Source organism: Hetaerina americana, unplaced genomic scaffold (assembly GCF_022747635.1).
Source record: "Hetaerina americana unplaced genomic scaffold, ioHetAmer1.1.p SCAF_9, whole genome shotgun sequence".
NCBI lineage: Eukaryota > Metazoa > Arthropoda > Insecta > Odonata > Calopterygidae > Hetaerina > Hetaerina americana.
This window is the reverse complement of record NW_027287538.1, coordinates 26,466,192-26,491,695: the sequence shown is the minus strand read 5'-3', so window position 1 is coordinate 26,491,695 and position 25,504 is coordinate 26,466,192. Positions and strand designations below refer to the sequence as shown.

Genomic DNA, 25,504 nt, shown 5'->3' with positions numbered 1-25,504 from the left:
CTTTTCGCCGCCTCGGGAAAGGAAGAAAAAAAAGGCAAACGCAACGAAGAGAACTAAGTGTGGATGGAGTGAAGAGGGAGAGAGGGGGGGGTTGATCTTTTCACCTTTCGCGTCCTCCTCCGGCCATTTCGGTGCGGCTCTTGGTTTTTTGAGTGTGCTCTCTGTGAGGGAGGTAGAGCAGTAGTCGCGTTTGGTGGGTGGGGGGACCGGAGGGTGGAGGGGGGGCTTGAGCCGGGGGGGGGGAGTGTGGGAGATACGAGTGTGTGTGGGAGTAGCAGAACGCAAACAGCGTGACACCTGAACTGCGGAGCGTGTGCAAGTAGTTTGTCGACGTCTAGCCCGGGCTGGCATTTCATTGTACTGCACGCGCTTCGGACGTGGGAACCAGGGGAGCAGGAAGCGAACGAGTTCAGTCAGAAGGGGAAGTTGGGAAGGGGCTTCTGCTCTTTCTCCGCCACTCTCTCGCTCTTTCTCGCCGTCTGCTTTGGGCGGCCAGGGCCGGAAGGTTGAGGAAGAAGAGGTTTCCGCGCTGCTTTAAATAATGAGATGGGGCATGCGACAAGAGTGGGAAGGGGTGGGAGGGGTCGGAGAAGAACTGTGGGTGTTTAATAGGTGTTGGTGCTGTTGTAAAGTGGGCGGGGCTTTGAGGTGCACTTTGGCGGAGACGGAGAAGATATTATTCTTCATCTCTTTACCTCTTGAAGAGCGTGGGAACCCGAATCGCCGAGTAATGATAGCGGGGTCGAGATTACACGTTATATTCCATGAATGAATGAATGTCCGAGGTCGAGTTAACTGGAGGTTAACAGCTTGACTCGAGGAAAATCGCCCAGGCGACTAAAACGGAATTTTTCCGGGAAAAAATCGGAAAACTGCTGAAGGAAACTGGTATTCTAAAATAGGCATTTCACGTGAACCGCTCTTTATGATATTTTCGATCATCGCTATTAATCTTATGACAACATTCCCATTCGAATTTTCAAACGAGTCCAAGAACTATTACTTGGATGGAATTTCTCCAGCATATAATAGGTATTGATCATATGCATCACATTGAAATCGATAATGTTAGGACAGAGATAGCATGTATTGAAAGAAAAAAAGTAGGAACATGACCAATTATTGCAGATTAAAATATTGAGGAGCTTCTTTTATCTGATTTCTTTCCGGAAATTCGAGAGGACAGCTTTCAAACAGGTATTATGTACCTACATTCATACGTGTAGGACAGGCAAGAATGTTTAAAGACAAAAATTGCGCCAAAGAAATACTCGTATATCGTATTTGCTCTAGTGTAACGGGAGAGTAAGTCAAAAGCATCCGTATATGGTAAACAGGAAACAGGCGTATATTCTAAAGGCGTAGTTGTACATCGAAGCGTTATCAGCAGGATAAAAAAAAATCACACCTCAAATATTTTTCTACAGACGATGGATGTCTAATCAAGATTATTTTCTGGACAAAAAAAATGTTATCTTGTGCATAGGAAGACCATGAGTCGGCTTTACAACGGGAGCATCCAAGAGGTTTAATGTGATCAATGGTGATGATAAAAATTAAACGTATTTGTAAATCAAATATTCAAGGAAGTATTTGAAGAATGAACTAAGTCCATTCAACGTACAATATGAAATGATAACCATGAGAATCCGATTCAACGATGACAAAGAAGGCGGAAAAAATTTTGGCCAACATAGTATCACACTATAATGGCTATGGGAATCATTTTGATCATACGAGTACCTCGCTTCTAAGAGATATCAATTGACGATGGCAAGTAGTAGCGTCATGTTATCCGACGATTTTTTTAACACCTCCTAGATATGTAACGGGAGGACAATAACAGTTAACCAATTAAAAAGAATACTACCAAAGAGTTTCCAGTAACAGACGTTAATTTCCTGTGTCATCAAATTGATTGTAGAGAAAATACATGTAAAAGTTAAAGGTTTACGAGCTGTTTTTTCTGTACCACAAATCTACATATTACTTACGGAAAATGTTACGTCAAACATATATTATTTTGGTTTAAAAGTGAGTTCCAATCGTAAAAATAAATAGAAGATAGAAGTTCACTGTTAGAAGTGAATAAATGACATAGAAACTAACACAGTAACTTGGTGATCTCAATTTGTTCCGGACGCTTTGAGGATATCAAATTTAATCGCCGTGTACGCTCCAAAATTTCAATTTTATACAACCACTAAATAGCTAAGGGCCAAGGTCTTTCCAATGCCTTTGAAAAATTATGAGATCATCATTTTCGACGCACCTGCGAAGTTCTCTCTTTCACACAGACTGCTGTGAATTTTAGAAAATGCTCTCCGTAGTTTTCTCGGTTTTTTTTTAAATTTTGTAATACGTTCGATGCAACAACGACCTTACAGACATTAACCACCATATCCGCAAAAATGCGACACCTAATTAAAATTTTTCTTCAGACCATTCCACAAACGAAACTTCTTTCCTCTTTCACGGGGGACCTTGGAAGGAAGGAATCACAGAAGATACCTTGCTTCTGTTGATTACCGAACATCAGTTTGCGAGTGCTTGTAATAGCAACGTCATGCTCGCCAAACCACCTCAATCCGAGAAAAATGATTTCTCGTTTCTGACCAAAGCATTGACATAAGAATCTTTTTTGCCCAAGTCTAAAGCGTGGAAACGTGCCGATAATCTTCCTAGTAACGTGATTTCTGTGACAGTCCAAATGGATAATGATGATAAGGAGCATTAGGATACTAATGTAATGAGCATATATAAAATATTTGGGCGGGTATGATAGTCCCCAAACTTTTTTTCTGGATATATTTCCTCGTTTATTCTCCTCATTCTCAACTCTTTTACTGACGAAATTATGATCAAGAAAATTCTACTCGAGATGAAACCCACGATAAAAATAAAAGGAATTCCTTTTCACACACCAGGATCAGAGGAAATGGATGAAAGGAATAAAGGAAAACTCGGATGAGAGGATGAGGGACATTGGAAGAGGGAAGTTGGGCGGAGTGGGGAGAAGAAGACAGCGGAAACGGGAAATTCAGGCAGGCCAACTGGGGAGAGAAAGGGTACACGGCAAGGAAACAGAAAAAGGGGTAAGGGGCACCATAAGAGGACTTAGGATGGGGGTGGGCCTCTGGAGGGGGAGGAGCGGATGGGATGGGACGAACCATGCGATGAATTAAGAGGGCAAAGAGCGGGGAGAATTTTGGAAGCTGGAGTTTATGTGCGGGCACGTCGCCGCAAGGGATGGAATGGGGGATGGGAGCGGGAATGCTGGAGGGTGTACGCAAGGGGGAACCAACTGCGGGGGGGGGGATGCGAACCTGAGGGTTGGATCCGGGGGGGGTGCAAGAAAGAGAGGAGGTTAGGAGACTAAGGAAAGAGGAGAAGCGAGAGCTGAGGAGGGACGAGGGAAGAGAAGGAGCGAGGCGTGGCGCATTGGAAGCGAGAAGTGTATAGGTGTGAGGCATGGGGGGGTGGGGAGTTATTGGGGGCGCAGATCGCAGATGGGGGCGGGGAGGGGTACCTGGGGGGAGGAGGAGGTGGGGTGCAAGAGGGGGGGGTTTCGATAACGTGGGAGTGGGTTTGGACGGGGTTTCGGTGTGTTTGGACGGCAAGGGGGTGGGCTCATTTGGGAAAGTAGGGGCTCGGGAGGCGGAGAGGCATATAACGATGTCGCTCACAGGGCTTATCTCCCGGGCTGCAGGCGGCTCAAACACATACACTGGTATGTCAACAAGGGTGTTATCACACAACCCTCAGAACCCTCCCCTTCCCTCCTCCTCTCCCTCTCGCCCGCGTCCCACTCCCCCGCTCTCAAACACCTCGCCTCTATCCATCCCTTACTTGGCCCTCCATCCGCACCTCTCCTTCCACCCCACCGGCGGCGGGCCCAGCACCCGCCGTCTCCTCCTTCTTCCTTCGCCTCCTCCCGGTCGCCCTCCACGCTCGGCATCTTGCTCTTCCGTTCCTCCTCCAGCCACGAATTCCCCGCCGCCGGGTTGGCACCAGGCTACCCTTAAAATCCCACCCCTGCACACGTAACGCAGTACACGGATCCAAGTACCCCGCGTCCCAAACTCTCCTCGCCCTAGGGTTGCACTCACGAAATTTGCATGCAATGGGACCGGTCCTCCAGCGTCAAATGGCACGCCACACTCGACCCGCGCGCCCCGCGGAATGTCTAAAAGTCGGTTGGTCATTCATTTTTCCTTTCCCCGCTGTGGCCAAATGTTTTCTTCTCGCCGTGAAAATGAGGGGACAATTCTTGAGGAGAAAATTGAATTATGAGTGTCAGGAGCTGAACGGCCGCGCTGAAACACTTGCGTCAGTTCCAAATAATCCGACGCGGAGCCACGATGGGATTGCACGATATTATGAGAGTTTAAATAGTTGATTCGCTTGTGTCTCAGGCTAACTTTCGGCAATTTGTTTGTTTAGAATATGAAGATAAGATGAGATAGGCCAATTCCCCGGATTTGGCCAAATATCTCTAATCTAGGGGGCTGATTCACGTGCCAATGCTTATAAATTTCGATGTCAAAATCGAACTGATATACTTTGTGGAGTTGAAACGCTAACGAGATACGTAATCTTAATACGCAGGAGAATGATCTATTTACGTGAAAAATCCATTAAAGGATATTTAGCTTGTTTACACTTGGCAAATAATAGACAAAAAAACTATTGGGCAGAGTCATAAAAAATTAACACCAATTTGGAATTTATCAACAGGTTCCATTAGATACTCTATAAGTTTTTTTAGCTGAACCATAAAGATTATTTATATAGATTTCTTTGTCAATATTTAAAAAATGTCTGAAAAACTTCCATGCTTTACAAAATATCAAATACTAAAAATATTGCCTTGAAATCCTTTTGGAGAGATTTAACCAAATTGGACAATTGATATCGGTAATGTAAGGCAACCAAGCTGATGTGAAGACTTATTTAGAGGTCTATAAAGGATGCGACATGACGAAAAGTAAAGGTTTTTCCCCAAAAACGTTCGGGACAATGTTCTTTGTTCACCCTTAATCGACTTCCGGAAGAAGGCGACTTCCCTGTGTGCTCTCCTTGTTGGCAGACAACATGGACCCTATAAAACGTCTTCCCTCCACCACTGCTCTCCCCACCAGCTTACATCCTCAGCCCAAAATGATATCCTTAGCAAACACGGACGAGCTTAGCATGGCTGCAACAATATACCCCCCCCCCTCATCTCATCCTTCCACCAGCACCCACGCGAAGAACCGCTGCGAGGAACCCAAGGTCTTTCACTTGCTACACCACTCAAACACTAGACACGTCGTTGATGTAGTGCTCTGTTTCACGTAAACGAATTTCGCCTGCAAGGCACTAAGATCACGGTAATATATAAACTACCGTGCTTCATAAATAAGCAGAACACTTCAGTATGGTGACTGGATGAAAGTCATCAGCTTCCACAATAGGCAGAAAAATATTATATTCAATTTATTTAATTTTAAGTCCAGCTGGAGTCTTATATTGCTTCATTCATTTCATTATTCTCATTGTCAAGCCGATTTTTTCACCTAATAAGGCCTTTTCCATTCTGATCTTGCCTGAGAGAATCTTTCTTTTATTCATGTCATTAATGTTTCAACTCGAGATATTGCAGGTAATTACAATGGCAAAAATGCAAGGATCAACATCGTCGGGACCAACAGACAACATTCATGAATTCGCCAATCGAGAGACTACGACTTGATTAAAATTGCACCCCCTCCGCATTCCCGACTATGAAACAAAATCATCAAGAATATTTGCATTCAAGTCCTCCCTTAAAGGAACTATAAAAATGAATAAATTATTCCGATTAAAAAAGGAGGGAGGATCACATTAATAAAACAAGAGAAAGAAGGGAAGACGGGGAATAAAATCACTTCGGTTCGACTTTTTTGTTCGCGGTTTGTACGCTAACACAGTCGTAAAAAACGAACGTGTTTACACCTGACCACGGAGGATGGACGGAGGAACGTCTACTATCCTTGGTAGAGAGGAAAGGAGATGGAGGAGAGGAAAGAGCAAACGAAGAAAGAGACGGAGAAAGAGACAGCGTGGTTTGAGTTACGACGGGCGACGGAACGGGAGGAGCTGACAGCGAATTTGATTACATATGACGGGAATAAAATGAAAAAAAAAACAATGCGTAAAAGAAGTGGGTGGGTGAGAGGGAGGAGAGGACAGATATACGGTTGCAGATTTGCGAGACGTAGAGACAGAGGAAAGGTCGCTTTTGAGATGCTCAAGATGGAAAACGACGAAAGAAACTCAAGTTGTTATAACGAAGGCAACTGTTTACTTAGATTTGGGTAACGAATTTGTTATTACGAATTTGGCGACAGCGACCACTTAGGATCCGCAGATTAACCTTGAAAGTTATTGAGCACTGGATAACGCCCGGTACATACACATTACTGTAACTAACCGACATAAATGAATGCCCAAAGAGCAAGGGTAGCTCATGCCGATACATTTTTAACCTTACGATGAGCCAATGAATAACACACTTCCAGCGATTACCGCAGTTATAGAAATTATTACGAAAAAAATTAAAATAAGAGCGCAACATTAGCTACAAAAAACAATATAAAACGAGATCTTAGACGCTAAAAAAATAATAACATATTTTCTACCAATTATCAATTCTACGTACTTTGCACATGAAGCGAACGCTATTTGGAGGGTGATGATTTTTTTCTTTTAAAGATTCCACCCTATAAAAAGGTAAGAATTTGCAATGTGTAACAAACACACAAATCAAAGAAAAATATACCTGATTATGCAAATGCAATCATCTTGCGAATATCTGAATTGCTTCCGTTCATCATTGGAGTTAGTGGTTGAAAATTGTACTATCTGATTGCAAATGAATATATTAATGGTCTATTGCAAAGTAAAATATTTCCCACAAAATTCCGAACGATCTACGACATAGGCCCTGACGGATTGAATTCTATGGAGTAGCAGCGCAACAGCTATTCATGAAGAGGGATTCAAAGCCACCACCTGTGCTAAACCAATGTTTTGTACTGTATATCAACATTATTTGGGCCATGTTTCAAAATATAACTTACACATTCAGTGACGACCTACCCCGCACTTCTTCATAAGAATGCTGAATTCGCCTTCGCATGCGATTCATAATAATGCACTTTCCTGGAAAACTTACTTTTAGCTATGCTAACGTTTTTAGTTAGGCAAATCCATTTAAAAGAATCCACATTGCTCGCCATTAAGCTCTTAGGAGAACAAAGGGTATGACATCCCGTCATCAAAGTAGTTCATTAGGGAAGTTGCGTTGTTCACAGCACATAATGTGCGGAGCAGCGTACAATGGAAACAGCGAACAATAAAGTGGGGGGCGGAGAAAATGATCGAGGCGCAGGCATTTCTCAGCACGGTCATTTATAACATAAAACTCATTCAATTCGCTCTCTTTCTGGCTCGTAGCATCTTTACATTTCCTGCATTAGCCCGAGCCATTCGAAACGTCGGCATTCATTCCGGGGGTCTGACCCATGATTTTCAGCCCACCTACGACAATTGCCGCTCGACTTTCATTTTGGGGTTTTTCAAAACCCACAAGAATATTCCATATGCCAAACAATAATAATAAATAAATAAGCATAAACGACCAAAATAAACAAATTGAACAATAGATCCCTGGTAGGAAACAATAAGCCCTCCATCACGTGCCCTGAGCTTGACGTAAACGAATTATTTATTTAAATATTCACAGGATACGCCCACATACTGCGAGTTGAATTTTGGGAGAGGGAGGTGAGCGAGGGAGGACGTGATGGTTGATGGTGGGAAGGGGGGGACTTCCAAAGCGGGACACTAATAGCCTAAGCGGGTGGTCCATATTTAAAAGGGGAGAGGAGCACCGACCGCCACGACCCCCTTCCCTTCCTACCTCCATCCCCAAACGGAGGGCTTCTTTTCAGAAAAATGAATCTCTCAACCCCCATTGTTGGAAGCCAGTGTTGCCATAGCGTCAGCACATGCCCTTTCCATCCAAGAACCAATCGGAAACAAGGCCCGTGAATATCGCAGCCACAATTTATGCATCCAGTACTTAATTATCACTTAATTTCTAATTCCGAAGTAACGCAATTTTGCCTTTCCTTTTTGGATTTCGAGTCATCATGAGGGTACTTTTTCTTCGCATATAGTAAAGCAGCATTATTATCATCCCTTTCCCCTCCTAACAAATTCAAAGTTTATGATTTCCACGAACAATGCAACTTTCCCAATTTAAGAAATTAAAAAATGGCGAAGGGAAGTGGCAATTTTTGAACAGCTACTCATGGATAATGTTTGAATGGCTCCACCACCCTTCGTGGTATCATTTAAACCCATCCATGTAATGTATTCTTCCCTATGCCTGAATTTAACTGCCAGAATGATCAAGGAACTAATAGTAATACCTACAATTAAACCCTTACAATAGACACAATTGCTTAGGATATAAATTGTCTCTTTGGATATCAGTACATAATACACGCATATCATTTTCTCACAGTCTCCCTTAGTTCAGTCACATTCAGTCAGTGATATGCAAATAATTTTGATTGTGAGTCGCTGAACTCGTAATATCAAATAACCTTTGCTTTCTTGTGCGATAAAAAGATCGATATTTAAAAAAAATTGATAAATTCTATTTCCATCACAACCGACCGTCATGTGCACCCCTTTTCGGTAAACCATTCGATGCAAACTTATGTTGCCGCACAACTAACAATTGGGTAAGACATTTTTCCGTTCTCTCCAATTTCCATACCATGAACTCGCTGTGCAAAATTCCTGCCGGAATCGTTACCCCCACCCTCACTATCTTTCCCAACCAAGGTCATTTTGATTCCATATCACAGCATCGAGTGAACATCTTTTGTTTTATTCGCTTTCGAATTCCCCGCCACCAACAAAAACATCTCTTGGCTCCTTTTGCCCCCCCCCCTTCAAAAGCACCCAAGGACACGTCCTTCTGGGCTACGCGATGGGACGTGGACCTGGTCCATCACTCTAGACATTTTCGGAGGAGTTTTTCGTCTGCGTGGAAGACAGGAAGGAGGGGGTGAGGAAGCGCTGAGTAGACTGGGAGGACGAACGGGGGGGGTCAAGAGAGAGGATGGGCATGGGGGGAGGTGAGGCAGGGAGAGGATTGGGTTGGGCTGGCTGTGAGTGACGTGTCGTAAGCCAATCCCGGGGCCAACGTGGACACTTGCGAAGACGGAATTCCTCAAGTCGATCAGACGTGAGTTTGAGAACTTTTTTCTCCTCCTCCCACTCAATCCCCCACTCACCACCCCCAACTCCTTCACCACCGTTCCTTCTGTAACTGTCGCATCTTCCTCAGGAGGTTTCGACAGAGGAATATATTTTTTGATATGGGACACATGATTCTGCACACCGATGATAGATAGAGTGGAAACCAAAGTCGTGACGGGCGTTTGTGCACGGAGGGTGGATTTTTATTCCAACTCCTTGCAGTGTGTTTCCTTCGAAATGACGGCCTCGCATTAGTTATTTATCCTCAGCTCGGATAAACGGAGTCAGGGTAAAGATGTTTTTTTCTTTTATTTAGCTTATATTAAAGGAGGCAAGAGAGAGTACTGAAACACTTCTTAAATACGTACACATATGCAAAAAAGTTCATCGAGAATGGTTAATTAATTTAGAGCAGTGTTTCCAAACGCGGGACGTATGCTCGATTCGCATATTTTGAGGAATAGTTAAAAGGAAATGTTTTCCCCATCACTTCATCGCCGGTACGTATAAAATACAATATTGTCGGTAAAATTCATAATTACTGATACATTACATAATTTTGACTATGCCCATTTTTTTAACTGGAGTCAATTTTTACAATATATTTCATTTTAGAATACGATAGGTGATTAATTCAGGGGCGTTTTAACGAGATATTCGGTTTGGTGTGGTAGATGATTCAAAATAATTTGGGAAACGATACCTGTTGGAGGTCACTTTCAGCACTAAACAAAAAAGTGTTGAACAAGAAGGATCGTGGCTTAGATACTCAATCTTGGATATCCGTCTTGAGTCGCTCATTCTGATACTCTCAGACATTTCAAAGTGTCTAACTAATCGTCATTTGTTAAGAGATGACAAAAAACCTTTGGTGAGCGGAAAACTGATTCGTTAATTCTGCCCGCAGAGCCAGAAGAATTAATTACCCAAGATAGAAGTTTTTCCTCCAAGCGATGTTATTGCCTGCATGGCAATCTCACATGAAAAAAACAACGGCTAATTGGCTCTATCTTTAACTCAGATTCGCTAAATCTAACTTTCACGTACTGCATAAAGTACCTACCCCCGTAAGAGAACCTGTGACATCCATTATTCATGCCATTTCAACAACAGATACAGTATAAACATTCTCCACTCTGGCACCAAACCTGTGCGCCCTGGTTATTATAGTATAAGTTATTTAAGTAAGAAATCAGCTTCAAAACAAAAGAGTTACCCGAGATTATTTAAAGCATAAACCAATCATTATCGAGAATTATTTTCCCACTGCTTGGTATCACGAAAGACTTAACACAAATATTTTTCACAGTAGCTGGCATTAACCTCGGCGTTTAAACACTTATTTCAATAAAAATCAACCTTAAAAAAATCTAGTGTTTCTTCGTCATCGTAAGGGAGTAAATGGGATGAATGAAACCACGGCGTAGAGAAAGGACACGTGAAAACAAAAAAATCACATAAATAACGCAAATATGATATAATTTGATGTAACAAATATAATACAATGTGATACAACGAACGAATGGTAGGTATTTAAGGAAAAAAATATTCACACGGGACGATAAAAAAATATTTCAAACGGACTCGGACATGGGACACGTATGGGAGGAAAACCCTTTTGGGGGACGACGTCCAATGGTAAATGTTGGGGGGAAGAAGGGAAGAAATTAATGTTTAGGCAAGGGAAGATAAGATGGCGGCCGAACAGAACAGGAGTTCTCTGGAAAGGCGCCGACGAAACAAAAGACGAGAGGGTTTCCGATAGGAGAGAGAGGGTTGGGAGTTGAATCGGGAAGAAAACGAAGAGGAGTGAGAGGAGGAGGAGGAAATAAAGGGAGGGAGCGGAGTAGAAAAGTGGAGGGGGATGGAGACAAGCGGAAAGAAAGAAAAAGGTGAAACGAAGATTGTTTTGGGAGGGGTTGAGTGGATGTAAGTGGAGGACTGGACCGCCAAATAAGGGATAGGCGGAGTTTCGGCATTGTGGCAGGGAAGGAAGAAGGTCCCATCCTTCTCGAGGGAGTTCCGAAAAAGGCACGAAATTTGCATAGGGGTTGGGGACGAGGGACTGGGGGGGTGGCGAAGGGGGTGTTGTCGCGGAGCTGGGGAATGGAAGCGGAGGGATTGGAAAGGAAGTCCGAGGAGGGCGGGGGAGAGTACGTCTTATGACGGGGATTAGATACCCCGTGCAAGATGAGCCACGTGAAACTTACACTTTCAAGCATCACGGGGACATGCAGGAATGAATATTTTCATTCCTAACTTCAATTCCGCCTTACGACCAAATTATGCCACTCATGACGCAGGCTACGTACTCTCAAGATCTTCATTGGTGAAATAAACATGAACGACAAAGCAATGAGTGAACGTTATTTCAGTACTTCATCCCAATTACAATAATTTCCAAAGCTGATTGCTATGGATAATGTACATTTTACCCCATTCAAACCCGAGTAGTTATACATTAAAAGGAAAATTTTATGAGTTGGATAAAAATACACCAACTATTGTATTATATATATATATATATATATATATATATATATATATATATATATATATATATATATATATATATATATACGGGATCCTTGGAAAACGACCTCACCAGAGTGTAAATATCTAGACTATCCCAATCGAATGGCAACTATTCTGAAGATAGGCAGCAAAACCGGAAATTCACTCTCCAATACAAGGCATCGGATGGGTTAAGACTCGTACTCTCTTCGGCATCTACAGTAACAAAAGGCTTGCCCATTAAACAATAAACAAATATACATTTAAGGCAGACGACTCAAGTCACGGCGTCAACAGGAGGACGCGTACGACCTCCCCTCGTTTTTATCGTAGGGAAGAAGCGCGAGATCGGTCTCAGGGCCCGCTGGTCCTGCAAACAAAACTGAATCAGGGGTCATCTTAAGGAGGAACCAACGAGGAAGGAAGGGAGTGCGAGGGAGTACGATGATAAGATAGGCGGGAATGCGGGGGTGGGGGGAATGCATACACTTACGGATGGCGGCGGGTTGAAGAGGGTGGGGGGTTAGCAAGAAGGTTAATTCGAAGTGGGTGGGTGGGAATGGGATAAATTGGCGAGTGGGAGAACTAGGTGGGGGGAGGAGAGATATAGAAGGAGAAGATGAGCAAAATAATTGAGGGGGGGGGAGATCCCATTCGGGGGCACCGGGGGGTGAGGATTAGGGGATGGGCTCCATCGCGCACACACAAGCACACGCGCTTGTATTCACAATGGCCGAATGGGTTCTTTTGGCGAAACCGCCTCCCAGACGTCCTGCACGCGAGTAGGCTTCAACGTCGCGCTGACGGCCAGACCCCACCCACTGGAATATTTCTTCTCCTGCCCTCCCCCGCCTCGCGGAGGTTAAACTCCCCCCACCCTCCCTACAGCCCATCATCGTTTGTGTGCCTCCCACTTCGCCCCCCTCCTCTCCTCACCTCCCCGCCCCCTTAGAACCTCTTGGCTCCGCCCTCACCTGCCTCGCTTTTGTTTTTTTTTGCCTCTCGTCGAAACATTCGTATATTTTTTTCCCTCCCGGCTACAATATTTTCCGCGCCGTTCCCGGGCGAAACGAAACGGCGTCTTCACTCGCCGGGCAATAAAATTTGCCCCGGGCGGCTGAATACTAAAAAGCGTGGCGAAGCTTCCTGGGTGCAATGGGATGGGGAGAGAGAGGATATTTTTTTGACTCTGAAATCAGGCATGCCGTTCAATCATAAGAACGGAATATGCACTGACTGTTACATTGGTAGTAACTCTACGGAAAGACAGAAGATCTCATTTTTGCCGTGTTTTTCTATGGATGCAACGAGCAAAAGTTATGGCCATGCGAATTCGCAATACAGCATATGGGGGCCTGGATACATTTTATTTATATTTCACTCTACGCAAGCAAACTTTCACTTTGACTTCAGAAGAGAGAACAAAGAACACCTTATGAGAAATTTAAAACGCATGTCACGAAATAACTAAACGTTGATTTGGCACGAGTGACTTGTACTCGGTTTCAGCAATGAGAGAAATTACACCAAATTATCTTTTTCGTTCTTCTCTCCTCTGTACACTCGAGACCGCGGATATTTGTCTTAATATGAAGTGCATAAATAAGGGGGTCTATGACAGGCGCATAATCATGTCCATATTATGTTGGGAAATTTAACTCAAGGCCATTTTTAAAATTTTGTCATCACTCACTGGGGAGGTTCAACATGCGTTAAGCAAACAAATTCGCCACGAAAGTGATAAATTACGCACAAGCAGCAAGTTTTGGGCAAACGCTCTTTGGCTCTTGAGGAGGGTAGTAGGAAAAGTAATCCCGTCCCGCGTTGGGGAACTCTTGCCTGCTATTTAAATCACTGAAAGACGAAAACTACAGCGAAATTAACGAGTTTAATGCATAAAAGATGCCGCAAATGGTACCGGGAAGCAGGATCAGTCGTCGACGGAATAATCTGAAGGTGCATTAGGCTAGCTCGGAACGCATAAAAGTTCGGAGGAATTGCTGAAAACTAAATGGAAGGTGTGGTTTAGTGTCAGGCAAGGGTGTGCGAGTGAGAACGTATACTCTTTTTAAGTGGTACCAAGTTTCAAGCAAGGCTCTAATTACAGACGGGGCTGGGATTTTGCGTCGGAGTCGAGTTTTGAGCGTCAACTGTTTTAATGGCTTTTCCCTGTAACACTCGACGAATTGTCTCCCGGCGTAATGTGAATGCGATAGCACTCCGTCTGTCACTTCAATTTCCATTTCATCTGAATCAGAGACCATTTTCCTTTTCCGCGGAGAGGGAGGCAGATAGAGATAGAGGGAAGGAAGGAAGGAGAGGGAGAGAGAGAGAGATAGGAGCACTCGCTTGACTCAACCTCCATGCTTCTTGCCCGTAAAAATTCACCCCCATCCCAGTTCCCATCGTCGACCACGTGGAAATCAAACTCGCCGGCTTGCGGGTCAGAGAAGTCCACCTCCCCCGAAGGCATCTAATTCCATTGGGTTTTGCTCGAAACGAGCATCGCAATTTTAATCACCGAGTGGGCCGACGGATATTTCTGAGTGACCGCGCTTCGCAACGGGTCCCCTTGCGTCCCTCTGACTCACTGAGTGAATACTACCCCGACACGGAGCGGAAGGAAACCGAAAAAAAAGAGCGCATGTAATTTATTTGAGCATTGCTTCCATAAAAAAACAACTGGATGGTAACTTCTGTATCATGAACGGCAAAGAAAAAGAACAATTTTTCTTGTTTGAAGAAAGTGAGGCAACGTTCCTGGATGGTAGTAATAGACAAAAAGGGAAGATTTTCACTGAGTCTGAATTGAGGAAATTTTTTTTAAAGGCAGGAAATTTCAATTATAATGCAGGTGGATAAGCATAGGGACGTAACTAGATTGAGCGAGTAACTAGATTCCATCTTTCTGAATTTGATGAATATCCAACTTGAGATGCCCACGAAAGTAAGATTAATACATTATTTTGATAATGAGTTACATTACCGATTGAGCAGGCAAGAAGGACTACATGCTAAACAAAAAGACAGCTTATGAAATGAGTGACACGCTATATTACTGTAACTACAAAGTTACGCTATGTAACTGCAAATAATAATTTTATCTCTGAAATGGAGCTCAGAAAACACATTCCTAGAATAAATAACCAGTATTAAATATTAATAAAATAATAAATGTGTAGAAATTATGTAGTACGACATTAAAAATTGAGCTATTTTTATTAGCATTAAAGCACTAAATATTAGGAATTAGTCAAATATACCATAACGTAGGCCATAGGTTTTATCAAAACTCGTAAAGGCCACAGAAGAAGCTAACCATCTCGCTTAATGCAATAGATCAGGGTCAAAGGATAATCCGGCAAGAGATAATCTGGATGTTTGGTTACCTTGGACCTGACAACGAGGAGCCTGAAAAATGTACGCTAATTCGAAAATTCACATTTGAGCGATTACCCAACCAAGGCTGCGAGGCCGGCGGCGTAATTTTCTTTTTTGCAAATATTTTTGAATGCAAACCGAGGAGAAATTCGCCAATATGGCGAGTGGAAACGTATTCAACGAAAATTAATCGCAACTACCAGTGTGACTATCATTCACAGCACGCAAGTAATTCGAGACGAATATTGTTTTTGACAAAAGCAATGTTATTTTTACCAACCTCGAGGGAGAAAAAGATAGGCTGGGACTGATACACTCCCACAAATTCTTGAAAAGGCAAAGGAATAAAACATTCTTAACACTGTTGGGCCATATTATAAACCTAATGGAACGAATAATTTTGAGCTAATCGGCTCATGTGAAACGAAAACAAGAGGAATATCTTGGGAGCGGTTTTAAGGAAACCAAAAGATTAGTTCGGAGAAAAGGGTGAATGGCAAAAGAAAGAAAGAGAAAATCGGCATATGGTCCGATCTGACACGGGAAAAGAATTAAGAACCACATTAAATGACTTGTGCTCCACCTTAATTCCTAATTCCAAAAGATAAAAAGAGCATTACAGATAAGGATAGACATTTATTGTTCCAAGAGCTGGTCAAAATGAATTCTATTCGCTTTTTTTTAACACTTTGTGGCCCCAAATAAAATTATAAAATCGGAATCCGGAATGAAGTCCCAAGAGTTTTTGATTTGATCTTTCCTCCTGTTGATATTGTTGATATAGCTCGCTACTTTTCGGTCACAATAAATATTTAACATTAATTTCCCGGTGTGGAGAATCGTTACTTGTCGTAGGCAGAACACTAACCACATTCTACAAAAAACAAATAACTAATATCAGCCATTAGTGCGTATTCAATGAAATGCTTATCAATACAATGCAATCTAATACATAAATATATTTTTGTATTCTCGAATATTTTGAGACTGAAAAGCCATATTCGATTCTAGCGTACGACTGAACTATGGAATCTTTTTAAACATTTCTTAGTGTACCTGTTTCGTTTTCATCTACATGGTACGCTACAAGCTACAATTAAAGTGTGTGGAAGGGGGTGATTCAACACCTGGCATGCAACATTAAGAAATTAGGTTTTTCTTAATCCTCAGTTTAAACTAAGTTCTCGCTGATGTGGTCTGATGCGTATTCTCATGTCAATAACCCGGAATGCTGCACGCAACATTTTAGCTGAACAATATTGTCCGCAGTCAAAGAGTTTCGTGCGAAAATAAATTCGCGGAAACCAGTAGGAAATAAAAAAACACCACTTTTATTCAACTCAAAAGAAACCTTTAAAAAAGTCAACTACACGGGTCGCTAAAAGCGAAAATCTGTTACGGAGAAAATAAAATCTTCGGGCGGAATGGCGGGCCAAGACCGGAAAACGAATATTCGGCCCGCTGCCGTTTTGGCGAAGAGTGAGCATTCGCATTCCTCTGGGCACATTCAAACCCTATTGCGCCGGTGGCAACCGAAAAACCCGACCTCTCACACAACCCTGAATAGCCGATGCCACCACCGCAACAATAGATGCTGTGGTCCATGCCTCAGCCCCTCCCTTCCGAACGCACTATCAACTAGCGACTATCAACAGGGCACGACGAGTCCGTCAGCCGGGCTGCGGAAGATAGTGTTTAACCTGAGCGGGGTTTTGATGGCAAAGGCGTTCCGTGCGGTCAATATGAACCACTCCCTCCAACCCTTCTCTCCCGAGAGACAGAAAGCACAGATATCCTGCCATCCATTTTCACCAGCACACCACTCTCTGAGATTTGCCAATCAAATATTACGCATTTTTCTTCCATTCAATCAATGAGACCAGGGATTCTGGAGAGTAAAATAAAGCTTTCGAACTGTGCCTCACGGGAAAAACCTGTCACACAAATCCTAGACCGTCAACCCAAGTTTTTTGATTAGAAGTGAGCCAACAGTTCGAGAATTTATTATTACTCTTTTTACCAGCTCGACATGACCGTACAGCTTAATCAGCTACACGGTCATGTCGTCCGAACAAATCTTTCCTTCTCTTTGAATTCGAAAAGCGATTTTTTCTTCCTTTGACGAAAATGATCGGCTGAGTAAAAAATGACACAAAAATATCGTTAATTCTTGATTAGGTGAATCTGTTATTTTGGGAAAGATTACTAGAGAAATAAGATGAACATGCTCGTTAAACCAGAGAAAAAATTGACCCCTCTCTCGTTCACTCCTAGTCCGAATGTTCCTCCTCCTTCCACTACCCTCCTATTCCTCCACCACCCTTGAAGCCCTGGAGCAAAAGGGGTCATCAAGGGAGGATTTTTTTTCAACCAACGGGAATGCACCTGCAGAGGGCAAAACGGCCGCGAAAGAATGGTCTCCCACGCGATAACCCCCTCGGACGGATGGCTGTCCATCTAGAAGCACCGAAAACGACCCGGAATGCGCTCCGCAAAGCATACCACAGTCGCGGATAAAACGTTTTAAACGCTCGACATGGAGCGATTCAGGCAAGGAAAGGCAGGGTGGGCGGCTGGACGGTTGGGGGGAATGAAAAGCGAGGGGGAGAGAGATTGAGGGGGGAGGGGGGCGGCGGAGGGTGAGATTGTCGCCAAAAGAATTGCTCAGACGTTTGAGATAAGGCCGATAATGCTTGTTTTATTTGGACGGGGAATAACAGAAAACTCATTTCATTTATTTTACCGACGGCACAGAGCGGGGGTAATTGGGGAAGGATCGGATGCTGGGGGGAAGCGGCGTTCGACTTGCAGTCAGTGTCGTTAAGTTTAATAAGTTTCCCCGGATCGCCAATTCCTCTTTTTTGCTCCGCCCGACCCACCGCTCTCCACTTCCCGGACGGAGAGTGTGAGCGGTAATTTCATGACCGGGATTGTTTTTGCGCACTTCACTCCGATTGCTAACATTTTTTTTACGCCAACCTTCCCAAAGCGACGGCAAAGGTGGAGGGAGATCACGGCAATTGGGAAGGAAGTCTCCCTAATTGCCCCTGACCCAAAGGGGATGGGGCAAAGGAAAACACATTGACCGACTCACTGTGGAATTTCGCGCTGAGGGACGATTTAGCGGTTTTTTTCGCGAACTTTTAATTTTTTTTGGGAGACGATTTGCGTACATTTGAAAGGGGCTGGGAACGTTTCGTCAAGGGGCGCTCTCTTCCCCTCCGCCGATTCACAACTTAGGAAGAAACGGAACAAGAGGGATATGAAGTTACGTTCAATGTTGGTGCAAGAAAAAACGGAAGTGCACACGAGTAAAAAAAACACAGTGAGTGGAGAGTTGCGTAAAGGTAGGCTTTAATGAAAAATGATCTGAGCATCACCGGATTAAAAGTAATAAATGACAACCTCCGGTCACTTAATATTCTCCCCCGATCATTAAGTTCCTTCAGTCCGTCGTTGCCGCTGCATTGCCCGAGCCCTGAAAACATTCCGCCTGCATAAACAGAGAGCGAGGAGGTATTCTGCATTTCATAGCGGCGATAAAATTTGTGGTCCCGTAGGTTTCAAGAATGCAATGCTGTGCATTTAAAAGCATGGATTTCATCTCTTTTTAGATATGCATTGAAGACATATTTGCAACAGGAAACAAGCATGGCGCAACCTAAATGACATTTTATTTTCAACTCTAACCGTGGATGGAAACGAACTGCAAAATGTTTTCCAAACGGAGTAAGAAAAACGAGAATGGAATTTCAAATGAAGCAAAAGATCCTCTGAAAAGAGATCCCATGAGGTAAAGAGCAGTTTCGCTAGTTGAAGTGTGCCATTATGGAGAACAGAGGCTTGAGAGGTGAGCACATGAAAATCCGAAGTTATAAAAACAATTTTCAAAAGCGCTATTTTTACCATGGATTGGTAGTCATGGAAAAGATATCTTCACTCCTTCATGCGGATGACCTTTTTATGTGCCTAGCGCAGCGATCGAAAGCAAGAGCATAAATTCGCAGAAGACGTTTACCTTCCCCTCGACAAGAGAAATAATAGTCACTCGACGCCTGAATACTTCGTTCGCTTTTCAAATTACTAAGATCTCAATGAAAAACACAACAACGTATCAATGAGCTTGCTCAATTGCAAATGACAAGGGCTTCTGTTGGGAAACAAACGTTATTACACCATGCAGACAAAAAACAAAGAAGAATATCTCAAAAAGTCAGCTCCTGACTAAAGACTCGCCTCAACATGCTCGCAGGGGGGACTCACAACTGCAAACTAAAATTAACGACCACTCATTCGACTAAAATCAAGATAATGTGTTGTTAGAAAGCTTCTCCGAGTTCCATTCCTGGGCGGAGGGCAAACGGCTTGGGCGCGCACTGCTGAATGAACTTACAAAAAAAATGTACAGATTCCTTTCTTTTTTCACTCAATACTTTTTTTCGCAATCCACTACCTCTGAGTAGTTTCATTTTTTTTTGGAGCGTTCTTCGAATCCCGACGTCGATGTTGCGAAAACAAGGGCGCTCTCGTAGCTTCGGGCAGGGAGAGGTGGGGGGTGTGTAGGGAGATGGATGCCGTGGGCCGGTGGGGGGAGAGAGGGATGGGACCCCGGGAACCTCCCCGCCAATGCTTCACCGGGCGCATTTCGCGTATCCGCCCATTGTAACAAACAGGGGCGTTGACGGCGAGTAATTCGCGGGGCGAACCCGGCGACCTGCCCCGTCCACGGCTCGCCCGCCCCCTACACCTCCCTTAACGGGGGATGGGAGAAGGGGAGCCGCGAGAGATGGCACACCCCTCCGCGCGCAACCACCCCCCTTCCCCGACATCCCCCTTCACATACACACACCGGTAACAAAACGCACGTACGTCCCCCACTCACGGAGCACCCACGCACATACATTCATACGTGGAGATCTTCACGTGAGGGAGGGATACCAAAGGTTTGTCCTGACGTGTGTGCCTCGATGTCCATTAATGCGCATAAGCGGCAGACATGTGTTCAAAGGGGGGGAGGGAGTCTGTTGCACATACCTCTTCCCATCCTCCCACACGTCTTCCGACAACCTTCCCGCCAAACCCCCAACCCATTCACCCCCAATGTCGCATTAATAACGGGCTTCTGGCCTCCTAACACAACCTTTTTCAATCCCACGGACTTCTTCGCAACCATTCTCTCGTCTTCCCGTTTAATTTTTGCTCATGACTTTGGTATGGCAAAGGGGAAAGTTCCCGATGAAGGTGACATTCACGGGCAAGGGCGGGGACCATTATAACAGGGATGTTATATGCTTGCGAAAATGTTCGAATAATTATTTTGTCCACTAGGCTTGGCCCCAAGAGGCAAACCTCGCGGTTCCTCCCGAGAACCCACTCCTTTTTATATCGTTTCTGTTATTCACTTATGAGTACTTGTCGAAGAAAGCGTAACGTACTCAATTTACAATGTTGATAATACGGCTAACAATTACTGTTAATAATTATTTTCACTTTCATTCACGCTGATTTATTTCTGGGGGAAATTCTCTTTACTATGCTCTAACATGAAATTATTGCAGCTAGAATCGTTCACGCATACAGTACCCGCGAAACATTATTATCACCACTTAAGCATCACAGCGGTCTTCGGAGATTCTTTCGTCGATGAAATATAAGAAATATCTTCCCCTCCTGCCACATAAATATAATACTCCTCCGCAGTTATTAGAATTCGAAGGCGTTTTAAAATTCAAATATTATGCACAGGTACCATAGTGTAAGTTTTGCCCTTAACCTTCTAACTGCTGAAACAAATTGTGATTGCGATCTAATCCTCGGTTACCGAAGTACTATAATACGTGTCCCACCGACAAGATTAATCAATCCTTCCAATGAGGAAATTTACATGAAGTTAATACCTCAATATAATTCCATAATTATTCAACTTCGCGAGTCAGAAATCCATTTATACCATGTTCGCACTGATATGCCATATTTCACATCTATGGCTAGGCAATTGCGGTACTCTTTGACGGATGGGGACGATGGAAATCAGATAGCGCACAGTAGTATTTCATCAAATAATCTTTGGGTCGACCTTCACTGCATCAACTCTAAGACCTGCTCACATTTACAGCCTCATTTAACTCGATAATACCGAGACATTAATTTTTACTCGAGCAGTGAATCACGCCGTTCGCTTCTGTTTCTTTTCCTTCGAGGACTGCGCAAGCAGCGAAATGCCAATCTCAATGCAGCTTTCGTTCGAACTATTTTGAGCAGGCGATGGCTCATTTCTCAGTCGGTAATTATGAGATGTAATTAAATAAATGCGATAGAAAGTCGCGATTATTCAACGTGGCATGCTCTCCATTAGATGAATACACGGCGGATATGCTCCGGTCGCATTATTTTACAGTCCCCATTCTGAATTTTAAGTAATTTCACAAGTTCATTAATTCCACCAAGTATTGAGATGGTTTTGCACCGGTTCCCTCTAATTAATGAGCTCCTCTAAAAGCCAAACGGTTCGGACTTTGTTTATTATACGGGGCAGCGCCAAGCATTTTTGCCTTTTATTAGCTTTTATGCCCATCACCATTCCTACGCAGTATTAATGCGACGATTAGTCCGGCGGCTCGTCCACGCATCACGCTAAAATACTAATGCCTGGTCACCCAGAAAGGAGGAAATAATAAGAGGGAATTATTTTAATGACCACATACAATAGAATTCCACTTGAGGGGTATGCCTGTGGCACTTTAAATTAAATATAATTCCATCCCCGATATCCATTGGCCCAAATTTTAATGCCGATTCCGCTCATCTGTCATTAGATACACCACGGGGTACATTCGGGGAGGGATCGGGAGTTCCCCAAGTGGCATTGTTCCTGAATTAATGAAGTCGCGCATCTGCCCGTCTGCTCTCTTTGAGTCGGTTGCTCGCCTCAAACAACGTCCCCCCACGCCTCCCAACCCCTTCGTTGCCACCCCACTCACCCACCCTCCTCACCCCATCATCGTCGCACGACTCCATAAATTGTTCATTTTTCGTCCTGCACCCCTCCTCCCCGCATGCACCCCACCGAGCACCTCCCCCCCCCTTCCACCCAACCTTCTCTCTTATCCAGACAGCATCTTGTCAGCCGACTCCACTTCAGCAACAACACGAATGCGGCCGCCGGCACACCACATACACACACTCTCTCGCACACACGCAGTCATATCAACACGGAACCGCACCCCGCAACCCTCCTCCCGCTTCCCCCCGTCCGGAACCCCCCCCCCCTCGCTTGTAACGGCGATCGGCTCGAAGCTGCAGCGCGGAGACGACCTGTGTCATCGAGGGTGGGTGGGTGGGTTGATTACGCGCGCGGCGTTAAGGCTCTGCCGATTAAACGAGATTAGGGTCATCGGAGGGAGGGAGAGGGCAGACGGGAGATGAGATGGGCACGGCGGAAGAGAGAGGATGGGGGGGGGGCAGGAGGACGCCCCCATAATGCATGCGCGTTAAGTATGCGTGTGTGCATGCGTTCTCGAGAGTGATAACGCAGGGACGCGAGAGGCCGTTTGCGATCAGTTCCCATAAAAAAAGGCAATCAATTGGATTTTGTTGTGGGGTCTGGATCGAATATGTCACGCGGTTCGATGGCAGGCGGTGTCGCCTCGCTCTATTCACGGGCAAAGCCGTTGCAACGCCGAGGCGAGTTTGCAGAATGCTAGATAGGTGATAGTTGGTTTTTGGTCACTGGGGATCGCCAAAGACGAATGCTCATTCAACGAGTGAGTACTTGACGACATTCAGTGTTATAGGGAACAAATGTATCCTTTAATTCACAAATAAACTAGTTCATAAAGGTTGAAGTTAGAGGATGCCTATGGGAACGTAATTATTACCACTGGGCTTAATAGTGCGCCATGGAATTAGATCCGTTGCGAAAACTCTCAAAAGGAAGAATATGTAGTCATATCTGCAACCACAGATTATGGTGCATCAAAGCACAAAGGTTTGATGCAAAAAGTCGACACTGGTCGGGGGATATTAAAAAGCTTTCATATTATAGCATTGGTAGATGTTGTTGGTAAAGAAGAAATGAATATTTCTAAAAATGCTTCCATGCATTTGCCGTAGTTGTGAACGTAAAATTATACTAATGATATTTAGACAAAACCCAACTTAGTTTATAATTGAGATATGACCGAATCTACTGATTCATGACTAAATCCTCACTTTTTGGGAAGAAGTCCTTCAGAACAGACAATTAATAATGTGCGAGCGTAGACCAAAAAATTAAGGCACAAAAGACTTGACGTACGAATTGAATCGGGTATAATATATCACTTTGCCGGAATCGAAAAATGACAGAAATAAAACCACAGAGGATAATAGAATATTAAAAAAGCGATAGTAAATCAGAATGAGGTCAAGGAAAAACAATTCAATTAAATTTAAGAATAAGGTAGGTTAAGCATATTTAAAAATACAATGAAGAATACTCACAAGGGAGTCGACCTCAGGATCAGCAATGTAGTAAGGTTTCTCTTGCCGTATCTGAAAAGAAAAAAAGAATCCTAAGTGAATCATAATCAAAATGAGTCATCACATATTAAAAATTTTATAATAGCCGTTAGGTAAGAACCAACACAATCTTAAGCCTCGTACACAAACCTTGAGTCATGCAGACATAATAGGGACATATAGACAAGTCACACTTATAAATTCTAAGAATACTCATTTAATATTTATAGAATTATCAGTTTGAGTTATTGAGGTAAATTTGGGGTAATTATTTACAAAAGTCAGTTTGGTGTTCGCACATATTTTCATACATAAAGTTCATTGTGAAATAATACTTGCAAGTCTTTTTCTTTCTTTAAAAACAAGACATTCAATATTTATTTTGGCCATTGAGATAAGTTGATCTCCCTCAGAGACTCAATGATGAAATGTCTTAATCTTGAGGTTAGGAAGAACACGAGGAAAAGAAAACTTTTCTTAAGGAATTTCCCGTCAGATAACAGTTACGCAAGTACTGAAGTGGAGTGTATATGAATATTTGCGACAGTTAACAGCTCCGCAGTTGTAGAGCTTAGGAGACACCGATCTTGTTCAGCGGACAGAATAAAAAAAATCTACACACTACAGGTATTGAAAGCAGGAATACGAATTATCAAAATGAGATCAGAGTTATATACCTTATAAAGTTGGACTAAGATTCAACCTGCCTTCGTGCCAGTAAAGCGGGTACTCCAGGCGAAAATAATCTCTATACGGGACGGAAATTAACGTTGGAATTCATAATACAAATATCGTTTATTTAAAATCCCCCAAAATCTTCCACGACCATCAAAGTAAAAGCTTAATCTTTGATAACAATTTCATCGAATAAAAAATGGCTTGAATACGTGAGCTCTTCCAAGGAAAATAAGCTTAAAATGACCTTGGATTCTCCGCCCAAATAAGACGGAACCGGGTCGGCTTTAGGCCTCAATTCACGTCAGATGTCTAAGAGTGGATTGTAATAAAACTACAAAAATTAGGGGAAGATAAAAATGAAACATTAATATCAGAGACAAGGAGCAACTGCTTTCTTTACCATAAGCGGCATATGTGATCGATCACCGTTTTAACTCAATTCTACGGACACACACGCAAACACCACGTTGACGATCTACCACCTTCGGCCGTAGAACAATCTTCTTTAAGAACTAGAAATCGATGCGAAATGTTTCTCTCTCGATATTTCGAGCCACGGTGACCTTACGGGTCCCAAGACAAATCGTGCAAGTACATTCCGAGCACGTCAACCAAGATAACATTCCAGTCTAATGATGTCACCGCCGACAAGGATTACGCGCGCTCCTAATTCAACCAAGCAACTATATCATGGCGGCCTCCTTTTTTTCATTTTATTCGTCTCCTTTTCATTCCGATCTTCATTTTTTTCTCTCCCGGAGTGCCTTTCAACGCACCAATGGCCACAGCTGCCGGGAGGAGGGCGCGTGCACAGAAAGGGAGCTCCTTCATGGGCCGCCGATCACGTCCACCAATAAGCCGTGTCCCGCGCGTCCAGCGCAAGACGTCCCAACACTTCCCATCGTGCGCACATGTATTAATAAATACACAACTCTCATTGGGAGCCACTGTCTCACTTAACCAAGGCGTAGGAAACGGAACAAAAACGAACGATCGCCTGGTGGACAGAAAGGATTGGGAATGGTGAGGGGAGATGAGAGGGTGGCGTGCTGGGCACAGAGGGGAGAAGCAGGCGAGTCAGAATCCGGATTATAGAATTCAGCTCCGGGGTGTGTTATTAATAGTGACCGCT

General features: G+C 43.7%; 1 protein-coding gene across 1 annotated transcript in view; it reads right to left on the bottom strand.

Moving 5' to 3' along the window:
* hth (Meis homeobox homothorax) overlaps positions 1–25,504 on the bottom strand; it is an 834,894-nt gene that overhangs the window by 718,384 nt on the left and 91,006 nt on the right. Inside the window, exon 4 of the mRNA XM_071597689.1 lies at positions 23,677–23,727. Coding sequence (XP_071453790.1) covers positions 23,677–23,727 — 51 coding nt within the window. The remainder of the gene's footprint in view (positions 1–23,676; positions 23,728–25,504) is intronic.